The sequence below is a fragment of the Arvicola amphibius genome, chromosome 12, assembly GCF_903992535.2.
Source record: "Arvicola amphibius chromosome 12, mArvAmp1.2, whole genome shotgun sequence".
In the NCBI taxonomy this organism is placed as follows: Eukaryota; Metazoa; Chordata; class Mammalia; order Rodentia; family Cricetidae; genus Arvicola; species Arvicola amphibius.
Genome location: NC_052058.2, coordinates 151,853,243 through 151,866,270, shown reverse-complemented (window position 1 = coordinate 151,866,270; position 13,028 = coordinate 151,853,243). Strand labels below are relative to the sequence as shown.

At 45.2% G+C, this 13,028-nt stretch overlaps 1 protein-coding gene across 1 annotated transcript in view; it reads left to right on the top strand.

The window, feature by feature from the left end:
- The window catches only part of Iqgap1 (IQ motif containing GTPase activating protein 1), a 92,076-nt gene that overhangs the window by 35,420 nt on the left and 43,628 nt on the right, over window positions 1-13,028 (top strand). The window contains exons 5-9 of the mRNA XM_038313921.1: window positions 2,394-2,470; window positions 5,434-5,501; window positions 7,382-7,495; window positions 7,999-8,177; window positions 9,777-9,861. Of these exons, the coding sequence (XP_038169849.1) occupies window positions 2,394-2,470; window positions 5,434-5,501; window positions 7,382-7,495; window positions 7,999-8,177; window positions 9,777-9,861 (523 nt within the window). The remainder of the gene's footprint in view (window positions 1-2,393; window positions 2,471-5,433; window positions 5,502-7,381; window positions 7,496-7,998; window positions 8,178-9,776; window positions 9,862-13,028) is intronic.

Genomic DNA, 13,028 nt, shown 5'->3' with positions numbered 1-13,028 from the left:
TATTTTTATTTATTATATATGCACATGCCATAAGAAGGCACCATGTTTCATTAGAGATGGCTGTGGGCCGTCATGTGGTTGCTGGGAATTGAACTCAGGACCTCTGGAAGAACAGCCAGTGCTCTTAACCTCTGAGCCATCTCTCCAGCCCGTTTGCAGTGTTGTAGAGATGTCACCTGCCAGCCTCTGAGCATTCACATCTGCAGGGAATGTGAATGCACAGTTTTCATTGTTGAGGGGATATAACAAGGTGTGTGTGGTGGCTGTGGTTCTAGTGTGGAAGTGAGCACCCGAGTGCTCTGTCCAGGAGTTTACTTTAGGATGCTCTTAGCAGGTCATCATCTTTTGCCTACTCGGTAGTTAGCCGTGCAGGATGTACTGTTCCTCCCCTTTACAGTCATGGTTTTGGTATTTTTCTCTTTTAAAAAAAAAAATTTAAGATAGGATCTTACTATGTAGTCCTGGTTGGCTTGGACTCACTATGTAGACCAGGCTGGCCTCAAACTCTGCCTGCCTTCTGCATCTAAAGTGTTAGATTAAAGGCATATAGCACCAAGATCAATAAGACATGGCTGCCTGCCTGCCGTCCTCCCTCTTTTCCTCCTTCCTTTTCTCCCTTCCCTTCCTCCCTCCCTTTGTTCTTTCCTTCCTGTTTTTGACATACTTCTAGGAATTTATGCCCCTCCCCCCAATAATGTAAAAAGACAGAAGAAGATGTATATAGAAAGAGTTTTCATCCGTGCTAGGACAGGGAGAAAACTGGAGCAGACTACATGTTCCTTCAGTGATGCAATGTTCATGTCAAAGCTACAATTACTAGGGCCACTAAAAATGGGCTTTGAGAGGCCAGAGAGGTGGCTCAGCAGTTATGAGCACCGACTGCTCTTCCAGAACGTGGGTTTGGTTCCCAGCACCCACACCATCTGAAGTGCCAGTTCTGGGAGCTCCGCTGCCCCCTCCTGGCCTCCACAGCTGCCAGGCCTGCACCCGGTGCACAGATAAACATGCAGGTAAAATGTGCGTTTGCATACAAATTGAAAAATCGTCTTTGATATTAAGTAAGGGGAAGGACAGCGGTTTAAGGTTATAAAAGCCTGTTCCCAGCAAAGGGGAGGTTACTGTTTTTGTGCAAAAATAAAGTAGGTGTGCTTTGAAATGAAATGTTGGTAAGGGATTAGGGGATAGGTTTTATTTTCTTCATAATTCCCGTGGAGCCCAGGTTTCTGTAATTGAAGAAAGAATAAGAGCAGAAGTAGCTGTAGGGTGTCATAGTGACTCAGTCATGTGGTAATCACAGCTCTAAGCTCGTCGTTGATGTAGACTGTATAGTGACTCAGTCACGTGGTAATCACGGCGCTAAGCTCTTCGGCGCACATGGATCCGTTGAGCTGACTCACTTCCAGATCTGAGTCTTTGCAAGAGACCAGCTTTAGCCCTCGTTTCTGCAGAGCAGAGGGCTGAAGCGCCCCTCTTTGTCAGGGTATGTTTGAGAGATGTTGCTCCCACAAATATCAGGAAATGCATTGCACCAGGTTGCTATGGTTACCTGGCCTTTCTGTGCGCCTGTACCTTCTGTTCCCATTTTCCACGATGTAAAGTGCACGCTAGTATAAAATGCTGCACCTGTGACTTCCTGCCTTTGATACAGCGCTGGCATCCGTAGTCCGTGGCAGTATAACCTCCTGTCAATGGTATTGAAAGTGTGTTTATGTTTGCTGTTGCTAAGGTTTTTTTTTTTTTGTGTGTGTGTGTGTGTGTGTGTGTGTGGTGGCACCAGAGACTGACCCCAGGCCTTCATGCATGCTAGGCAAATGCTCTACCCTTTTGCTATATCCTCAGCTTCATTAGTTTCTATTTTGAGAGTCTCACTAAGTCGTCCAGGCTGCCCTTCAGTTCACTGTGTCCAGGCCTCAGAAACGTAGCGATACCCTGGACTCTCCCTCCTATCCTTCCCCAATCTTTCCTCGTTTATCCGGGATGCCTCTTTTATCCGTCTGCCATCACATCTTTCCAGCCTGCTTCTCCAGCTTCCCTCTTCTCATTCGTCAGCACAGCCTGGGTCCTGTCTCCTGTAGCATCTCTAAAGCGCTCTCACCTTTGCTCCAAAGCTAGGGTACCTCTCTGTGTCCTGCTCACCATGTCTGTCTTTGAACACGATTGCATTCATGACTCCACCCTACGTAGCTACCTTGTTTTCTAGTACTTTCTAGAATATAGTCTGCATTTCAGAAAGCTTTAGACTCCTTCCTCGGTCTCTTACAAACACAAATATTCTTGCTATTTTCCTGAAGATCTCTTGCTGAGGTCTTGTCTGTCTTAGTAATAAAGGTCTTTGTTCTTTTCCAGATTCTTCCAACCAATTCACTCAGTCTCCTTCTTTTATTTCTCCCTAGATTTTTTACCCAGAAACCACAGATATCTATGATCGGAAGAACATGCCGAGATGTATCTACTGTATCCATGCTCTCAGGTAACCCTGACTTCTTGGTAAAATAGGTCGTTTTGGGATCACTTCTCAGTCAAGTGTGTATCTTTTTGTCGAGGTCTAAGAGTGAAAGAGGTTTTCCATCAGCTTCAGGGTTTTCGAGTGGGACAGAAGGCTATTATTCTTACAGAAACACCTGTGTTTCTCTAGGGAGCAGAGAGAAGGAATTTGTTTATCCCCATAATATATTATTGTTGCAAAAACATGGTATAATCTTTCACTATTGACCTAATGTCTCTCTGAACTCTGCATCTTAATCAGGGCGTGATGTCCTTTGCTCGGTCATCTAGGCTCTTGCCATTGGTAAGCTGTTCATTCTACCCTCACAAATACGATAGGAAATAAAGTATTCCATGGAAAATGGCCTCTCATTTCAGGTTCCCACTTTTTCAAATCAGGGTACTGAATAGCAGGAAACAGTCCTGTGTCTGAAGGGGAGGGAAGATGAGGATTTACCACCGGTAGCTGGGAATGGTAGTATAATACTTGATCAGATTTACTGTGGCTGTAGGACTGAAGGAGAAGGTTAGGGAGGAAGTGGACATGAAGATTTGTTTGTTTGGGTTCCTCTTGCTATATAGCCTCTAGTATGTGCTTATCAGTGTTGATTTTATGAATGAAAGTGTACTTATGGCATGAATCTATAAAAGGCCTGTTCTCTCCAGCTGCCCTAGGTCCTCACACATGGTGAACACACATTCTGCCACCCAGCTGCCCCGTCTTGGGGTTTTTGATGAGACTTAGGTTGTATTCTTGGTAACACCAGCATCCTTGTGAGCATGCAGAAGAGTGAATAGCTTGTGCATCTCCTGTGTTAAGAGCGGAACAAATTTAAATGCGTGTGTATGAGCCAAACCCTGATTAATTCTCAGCACTGTGATTGGCTTAGCATGCTGAGGTCTGTGTGTGTTGATAACCTGATAAGAGCCATGCCTGCAATAGGCATCTGAACTTGGCAGGCAGGGAGGCAAAGCTGGCAGAATCCCTCCCTGCTCCTTCTGTATCCTCTGATGTAGCCTGGGTCCCAAGCCTTCGGTTCTTTAACATGCCAATGAACAATTAACTGTGCCTTTCTAATGATGGAGTCAGGACAAAGGCAGGAAGTGGACTATTGTTCTCCATTTCTCTTGCATATCAGTCTATGCTTAGAAAGCCCATGCAGAGCAGAGTGTTCTGGCTCAGGATTTATAGTTTCTTTCCTCCCATTTGGTATTTTTCCTGAATCGTAAGTTGGCAACACTTGATAGTGTGTAGGAAGGGGCTGCTTCAACAGCAGCTCCCAGGGCGGATCCCCCCTCACTATTGAGGAGCACCCTCTTCCTTTGTACCAGCAGTCTCCCAGAAGCACCCCCTGACTTTGAGGTCGTGCCAGGGGTCTGACCCACCCCTTACCTATGCTATGAAAGTGCTCTCTCCCTGAGAGATGCTCTCCCCGCCTCCCCTTTACCAAGGGTTTTACCTGGCATTATTCCAGAGATAGTTACTGCACTTCGGTTGTAACTAACATTCCGTTCTCTGTTGTGTTTGTGTGTGTTTTTCCTTTTCCCCTAATATTTTATATTTGGAATTAGAAAGATCAGGTGTTCTAAGTTATTCTTAGCTACATAGTGAGTTCCAGGCCGGCGAGGACCCTGCCCTCTACCCCCAAAAGCAAATTGAAACAGAACTCCACTGACTTTGGTGTTAAATATTTCCTCACCTTATAATAAGGAAAATAAAAATAGTTCATGTTGTGAAAATTGAGTTTAGGTTATTATGAGTTCAATTTTTTGGCAAACCTGGTAGAATTAATTAAGATTATCTAGATTATTTATCTACGGAGTGTGGTTCTTTTCGGATGATACCAGGGTTTATAGATTATGTACAGAACTGTGGATTACCCTGTTGCACCTTTTTCAATAATTTAAAAACATCTTATTCTGTGTGTGCACAGTGGCACACATGTCAGGGTCAGAGGCAAGTTCTAGGAGTCAGTCAGCTCTTCCCCCACGTGGGTCCTGGGGATCGAACTCCCGTTGGCCTGTTGGAGGGCAAGTGTCACACCACCCGCCCGGCCAAAGCACCGCCCGGCCAAAGCACCGACTCCTCCCCCATGTGCTGCTGCTGTCAGTGTCTGTAAAATGCCCCCCTGATCACTTCTAATTTGTTGATTTTGATCTTTTTGAGCCTGGTAGTCAACCTGGCACCTCAGGCTTACGGACGCTTATCTCGGAAAGAGTTTTGAGCTTTGTTGTCTTCTCTCTCCTGGAGCTTGGACTCTAGAGTCTCTTTTTTGCTTTGGTTTTGTTTTGTTTTTCAGGGCAGGGTTTTTTTGTCTATATTACCCTGGCTGTCCTGGAACTCACTCTGTAGACCAGGCTGGTCTCAAACTCACAGAGATCCGCCTGTCTCTGCCTCCGGAGTGCTGGGATTAGAGGCCAGTGCCACCCTGCCCGGCTGAGTCTAAAGTCTTCTCATTCTCTGAAGAGGGAAGATGAATAACATGTTCTTTATTTTAAACTTTTAATTAACCTGGAATAAGCTTCTGTGTCAGAAATAGAAATTCCATTGAAGAAAGATTTGCTGTCTGAATCATTTTCCTGAGACTTGTTTAAAATGCCTTATTACCTGAAACTTAGGAACACAAGTGACAAGCCTCCTCCCCAGTGACAGAATAGCAGGGGCTCCGACATCTAATGATGCATTAACTCTGTGCCACAACTGGGGAATCTTTTATCGCATTGTACCACTCACCTGAGACAAAAAGCTCGCCGAGGGAGATGCTGTCACTGGGGGATGGCCGGGGTGGGATGAGTTGGCTGGGTGGGATGAGGTGGCGGGAGGGGGGGTGGGGGGTGGGGTTGGGATGAGGTGGCAGAGGTGTGGGGGGAGGGTTCTCACACCCTCTCCTGAGAGCAGCAGCTGCTGTACTGCCAGGCCTCACTCTCTTGCACGTTGCTGTCTTCTAGTTTGTACCTGTTCAAACTGGGCCTGGCTCCTCAGATTCAAGACCTATATGGAAAGGTTGACTTCACAGGTAAGGAGTGCTACATGGATGACTCACGGTAATTGCCTGGAAAGTTCAACAATACCTGTCTTAAAGGGGAAGGCCTTTAGAAAGTACTCCCTCGAGGAAGACAATGGAAGCAGACTGCCCTTTAGTGTGGTAGGGTGAATGTGAGCCTAGGAATCGCACACTCTGCTCCTTGATTTATGATGTGAGATTTATGATGTGGATTTAGTTTTCTTTTATGTGTTTTTGTCTGTGAGTATCAATTATCTGAGAATGGTAACATAAAGCATAAAATGGTAGGATGTGGAGCTACCATTAAATGCTTCCCTATTGGGAAAAAAGCTTTATAAAGTGAAGTCTCCCTGCCAGCCGGTGCCTGTTGGGGAAAACCAAGGGGCGAGAGCGGAGGGTGGAGTGACTCAGAAACGAGAACTCGGTTATTTTAACGTTTAAGCTCTTTTGGCACATACTTCCTGTGTATTGTAAGTATAACAAAATACCGTATAGAGAAGAGTTCTGGAGACTGGGAATCGAGAGTCAGACAACCTTGTTGGTTTTGCCTCTGATGAGAGATTGTAGTACAAGGCTGGAGCCCCAAAAGTAGATGGGGCCAGGTTTTCTCCGGTGGCTGTGAGAAGTAAAGGCTCTGTCAGAACAACCTTAGTCCTTTTAGAGAGCAGCGTCTTCTGTCACCCAGGGACCTCCCACTCGACCCGCCTCTTCTCTGTGCCTTTCACAACCCCACTAGCTAGAAACTTCTTAAAAATGATATTTTGAATTTTAAGTAAGCAGTTAAGCTTAAGACATCTTTAGAGCCACCTTTCCCCTTTATAGGGTCTCACTCTGTGTGTGTGGCTAATCCAGAACTTGCTGCATAGCTCAAGTTGGCTTCAAGCTCCCAGAGATCTGCCTGCCTCTGCTTCCCAAGTGCTGGGGTTAAATGCATGCATGCACCACCACGCTTAGCACCAGTGCTGCTCCTGCAGACAGACCAGCAGCACACTAATGCAGAGTAGTGTGCTTTTTTGACGCACACTACTGGCCCGGACTTGTGACAGTTCCTCTCTTGCCTCTGGTGTGGCACAGGCATGCGCCGTCATGTGCAACCTCATACTAATTTTTAAAAAATGATTTGCAGGAGTGATTTCTTAAAAAGTCCTATTCACATATCCCTTTGTCGCCAAGCATGGTGTGGCACGCGCATTTGATCCCAGCACTTGGTGTTTAAAGCGATGGAGGCTTAGGAAGGAAATGGGCACTGGTAACACTGGTTAAGAGTAAGCAATTTCAGTTGGTGATTATTTTTGTCAGCCTTGGGATTTAAACTTGGCAGGAAAGCTCTTATCTATAATATTTTTCCTTCCAGGAAGCTCATTCACTAGACTCAGGAAAAGGTCAAAGTTAGTTGTTTTCTTTATCATTTGGCTTTCTGCCTTAGAAAGGAAATTGAGCAGCAGCTAGTGATTTGGGTCATGAAGACTGAGACCGCGGATTGTGACGCGGCGTTGAGTTCCCTTTACAGCTCCCACTCAACCGCAGATGCCTGTAGGAAGTTCTGCATCGCCAGTGGCACACACGCCTTTAACCTCAGTGCTCAGAGGTGGGCAGACATCTGAATCCGAGGCCAGCTTGGTCTGCAGAGCGAGTTTCAGGACAGCAAGGGTACACAGAGAAACCCTGTCTCGAAAAGCTGTGTCCATTGGATCTTGTCTCACAGTTAGGTTTGAAGCTGATAGGTATTGATGACGTCATCTAGCAGGTGTTATACTAAGTGCTTCCATCCAGTATTTTCCTAATAAAGAGGCAGAGGCCACTTTATCCCATCTTGGAGTTGAAGCATCTGACCCTCTGAGTTATGAAAAGGTGTGTAGCTTGCTTGACTGGGTCTTCATTCTTTTCTGCAGAAGAGGAAATCAACAACATGAAGAGCGAGCTGGAGAAGTATGGGATCCAGATGCCTGCCTTCAGCAAGATCGGGGGCATCCTGGCCAATGAGCTCTCGGTGGATGAAGCTGCACGTACGGGAGCTTTTCTGGGTCAAAACGGAACGGGCTTTGCTCACTGTGGCTAACACTGTCCAGAGTCTCGGCCTTGAGCAGCTTTGCTAGCAAGCTTTGCTTTGTAAATAGTTTTAGACCCTGCTCTACTCTATGCTGTGCTTGTTTGGATATAGATTATCAGACATTAGATAGGGAGTCCTCATTTTAGTGCCTTTTGGGATCTTTTCCTTCTGGTCTTTACTACATAATTAAGGGTGAGCATCTTTTTATAGCAAATACTCTTGGCCAGGTTATTTTATGAGTGAAAATTCCAGTGGGTTCTTGGTGGAACTGCTGCTCTGTGCATGGGGAAGAGATGCAGGTGGAAGGCCAGGCTGCCCTCCGGCCCTGCTTGTTAGTTCTCTCTGGGACACGAGTCTTTCTCAGTAACGCTGGTTGCAATATTGTTTGGTCTGTGGAGTGTACACCATCACCATCTATAATCTCAATGTGCTGAGCTCTGATTTTGTTTGTTTTTTTAGTACATGCTGCTGTCATTGCTATTAATGAAGCTATTGATCGGAGAGTTCCAGCCGACACGTTTACAGCTTTGAAAAATCCCAATGCCATGCTTGTCAATCTTGAAGAACCCCTGGCTTCCACTTACCAGGATGTTCTTTACCAGGCCAAGCAGGACAAGATGACAAACGCCAAAAACAGGGTAAAAATGCAGCGTCTTCCTAGTTAGCGTATATTCCCCCGTGAAATGCAGCGTCTTTCTAGTTGGCTTATATTTTCCTGTGTTTGGAAATCTGCATTTTAAACCCCACTTTATCGAGGTGTGGTTTGTGTTTAGTACAGTTTGCCCATGTTGAGTGCACGGTTGAGCTCTGATAGATGTGCATGTGCATGTCCCTGCCAAGAGTTCCTGCTGCCCCTGTGCCGTCTCCACCTCCCTGCCCAACTCCAGGCAGCTCCCAGTCTGGTTTTCTTTTTTTCTTTATGAGACAGGGTTTTTCTATGTAGCCATGACTGTCCTCATACTGTAGGCCAAGCTGGCTGGCCTCAAACTCAGAGACCCGCCTGTCTCTGCCCCCCCCCCCAGTGCTGGGATTAAAGTTGTGCGCCACCACACCCAGCTGGCTTCCAGTCTGTTTTCTTTATCACTGCGTCTTATCTTACCTAGAATTTCCCGTAAATGTAGCTGCTTAGTACAAAGTCTTCTGGTACTGCACTTTCCCTCCCATTTCGCACTTGCGAGTGGCCATTTCAAATCAGTTTGAATAGTTTTCTTTTGAAAGATGATCTCCAAATATTAGTATGGCCCTCCTCCATTAGGTTTTCTGGGGTGAAGTGTATACTTACTATTGTTATAAGTATGTGGAAGTTAGTTGAACAATTCTATTAGTAGTTGTAGACCAGCTTGAACCACAGAGACCCTGCCTCAAAACAAAACAGCCACGGTGCATGCCACTGATCCCAGCACTCGGGCAGAAGCAGGTGGAGCTCTGTGAGTTTGAGCCCAGCTCTGGTCTACAAAGTGAGTTCCGGGCTGGCCAGGGATTCATAGCGAGACTCTTTCTCAAAACAAACAAACAAACAAACAAACAAAAACAAAACAAAACAAAAAACCACAAGGTTCCTTGAGATGGCTCAGCAAGTAAGCCACAGAAGCCTGAGGACCCTAAGTTCAATCACCAGAACCCATGTTAAAGGTGAAAGGAAAGAACCAGTGCCACACATACACGCTATGCCTACCCCCTCCAGCAGCATATCGACATACAACAATAAGTGAACAAAAGACTTCATACATGCTTATTTAGCCTTTCAAGCCAGTGATTGACATGTCTTAGTTCATTGAGAGGTATTCACATGTCAAATTGAAGGTCTGTGTATATATTTTATGTCTCTTTATTATAGAGCAGGGACTTGAAGCCCCCAAGTAGATACTGAATAGGTTTGCAGGCAGGCGATAAAGCTATACCTCTGCCTGTGTCACCAGGAAGAGGCTCCAAGCCCATTGCCTGCAGAAGCTGTCTGCTCTCAGGCAAGGATGCTGGCTCAGCCCACTGTCTTCAGTAGGCAGGGCAGTCCCCCAGTACTTCCTTCTGGCCCAGCTCTGGAGGAACCCCTTGCTGGGAGTATCAGCTAGACCTGGGTCTTGTGTTTTTAGGTATAGTCATGTAACTATTGTCATGCACAGAAGGTGTGAACTCAGGCGTAGGCTCTTGGTTTCATCCTGGCTGGGGAGAAGTGCACACATCCTTCTCCAGGCTCTTCAGAGACCTGGCTAATCGCTACCCGTTTTTCTCATCCTCAGACAGAAAACTCTGACAGAGAAAGGGACGTTTATGAGGAGCTGCTCACACAAGCTGAAATTCAAGGGAATGTGAACAAAGTCAACAGTAAGTCCGGCTCTGTGCTAGAGCCCTCAGGGGGTGCCTGGAGCAGCCTCAGTTAGGATGTGCTTCATAGAGGCTGTGTGTTCCTGCACCTGTTCCTGCTATTGTCTTCTGTCTCCATTATAATCTGTGTTCCTATGCCTGTTTCTGCTTTTGTCCTCTGGCAGGCCTCTGTTCATGCATCTGCAATCGCTTCTGGGGCAGTCTTTTTGGCTACAGTTTCATTCTCTTACCCTGTTACAACCCCCCCCCCCTTTTTTTTTTTTGCGGGCCAGCAGTGTGGCTCAGCAGGTAAGTGGTGCTTGCTGCCAGGCCTGATGATCTGAGCTTGGTCACTGGGACTCACATGGTGGAAGGAGAGAACCGAGTCCCACTGGCTGTCCTCAGACCTCCACGCTCACAGCACGGCACACACACACAAATACACAAATGTAAAAGTAAAATTTCATAGAAGGAGTATTTGGGACTGACAGGATGCTCAGCAGGTAAAGACATTTGCCCCGCTTAGACCGACGTGGTGGGGGTGGAGGGTCAGCTCCAGCAAGTCGTCTGCCACAAGTGCTCAATGGCGCATGGCCCTCCCCTCCACTAAATAAAAAAATGTAACTAAAAATTAAAAAATAAAAAGGATGGAGAGCTACATAAACAGTAAATGACAGGTCCTGTCCTTTAGAAATACCCTCTACATTTTCTCACTTCCTTCAAAATGTGTATTTAATTAAAAACGAGATTCTCTTTTTATATTGGTTTCTGTGAAAGTGTGGTACACACTTTTGAGAGGAGTTTCTCTGGACTGCCATTTCATTTTGTTTCTCTTCTGCGGAAGAACCTGCACTGGGTCATTGTAACATCCAGACAATGTGCACGCTAATCTGGTCGGTTCCCTGTGTGCTGTTCCGTGAATACACCCCTCTCTAGGGACCCAGCTGCATTCAGTTCATTTCATGACTTAGATTCTGCTTCTAAATCATTACGGAACCAGGACTGCTCTCTTGTTGTCTCTTTTTCTTGTTTTGGCCTCTTTTTCTTTTCTATGCTGGGTTTAGACCCCCGGGCCTTTGCATGCTAAGTACTGGTTCTGCCAATCTGCTGCCCCAGGCCCGCCCCCTTCACTGGTGTGTCAGGTGTGACTGGGTAAGCTGTGTGGCATTCGGACTCAGTAAATATCAATAGTGCATCCCTTTGTTAATCGTACCATATAATGTACTTAAGTATACACTAAGTAGCATCTGATTGCAAAGTGGTAAAGTTTAAAAGATGCTTTGCCATCAGACGCTACTTAGTGTATATTTAAGTGGTAAGTTTACCTGAAGTATAATAGAATGTATAATATATACACTATGTATACTATATTATACTATATAATGTAGTATATAATATATGTCATATAATGTATATTATCTATGTGGTATATTTAAGTGGTAAGTATACTGCATGTTTAAGTGGTGAGTTTCTATGTAGGAAAACCTCACTGACTGGAGGCTTCTGTCGATGGCTGCACCGAGACACTGCAGTGCATATTTAGAGAAAGCCTGGCTGTTAACTATCGTTCTGTTCCTTTCATGTCCCTCCACTGCTGTAAAATCTCCATGAATGTGAGGGATTTTTGTTGGGCTAAAGGAATAACAAGGTCACCAAGAAGACCTTTGGGCACGTTGTGTGGAGATTATCTGCACCCTGCTTCATTGAGGGCCTCCGTGGCCCCCACCCCCACCTTTACGTGGCTTCCAGGGGTTGAACTCAGGCCTCTGCTTTTACCTGCTGAGCATCTTGCCAGTTCTAAATAAGCTCAGAGTTCTTTCTGGGTGGTGCTAGGGGTGGGACCTCGGGCAGACTGAGTAAGCTCCACCCACAGCCCAAAGAAGGATCTTAAGAGACGGTTCCTTTAAAAACATATATATATTACTATTATAAGTGACTGTCAGAAACAATCGTATGTATTAGCTTTTATTTATGTTCGTGTTATATTCTAAATTAAGTTTCTTTTGGTTCACTTTAAAAGAAGTTACCACACCCTAGCTCAGGTATCAGGTAACTGAATTGCAGATATAGGAAGAGTTTCCTAGGAACCGACGTGAGATCAAATCTAAAGCAACTTCTCACTCAGCCTGTCTCTTATCTTTGAGTGTGAATGTGTGTGTGTGTGTGTGTGTGTGTGTGTGTGTGTGTGTATGTGTGTCTTGGGCTGCTGTCTGACTTTCTGAGAGAGCTTGTGATCTGCTTCTCTCTTTTTCTTTAACTAATCCCTCAAAGTTAAGTATTGCTATGTCCCAAATGTTTTAATTTTTAGTATTTTCTTGATTTATTTTTGCTATATTAACTATCAAGTCAGATATTTATCTCTGAGTGGGATGGCAATAACACTATATTTTTTATTTTCTAAAAAGAAATGAACTGTAAATGATATAGAAATTATGACTTCTAGTAGCTGTAGTTTCTTTTCTTTCTTTTTTTTCTTTTCTTTCTTTTCTTTTTTCTTGAAACAGGGTTTCTCTGTATAACAGTCCTGACTGTCCTAGAACTCACTGTGCAGACCAGGTTAGCCTTGAACTCACAAAGATCCATCTGCCTCTGACTTCCAAGTGCTGGGCTTTCACCCTAAAAATACCTTATTTTTTTACATTATGTGAAGGAATTTAATGTGTATATCTCTTAAAAGTCAGCCTAGGACTATTGAGACATGGGGGTTTAGGGTAGACATGTCAATGGACATGATTGATGGGTGTGTGAAAATGTCACAGGGATCCCATTAACTTACACAGAAATAGAAAACAGAACATCATCTTCCCAACACAGCAACAAACTGAATTGTCCTAAAGCCCTTCATTCAGAAGGCTTTGCAGGGGGCCACTCAAGCCCTTAAATTGAAAATCAGCTTGGGCAACACACTGAGTCACCCCATCCCCAATCACCCTATGGGAGTTAGGCATCTCTTTATTCTCATTGTCTGATGAAGAAACATCTGGGTTCTAATTCTGGGACTTAAAGAGAGTATCGAGGGGGAAGACAGCCCCCTCCTCTTTGCCAGTTGGACTGCCTCTGTCCCCTTCTGCAGCTGGGTGTTGGGGAGTGTCTTAGTTAGGGGTATTATTGCTGTGGTGAAACACCATGACCCAAACAACTTGGAGAGGAAAGGGTTTCTTTGGCCTACGCTACCACATCACTGGCTC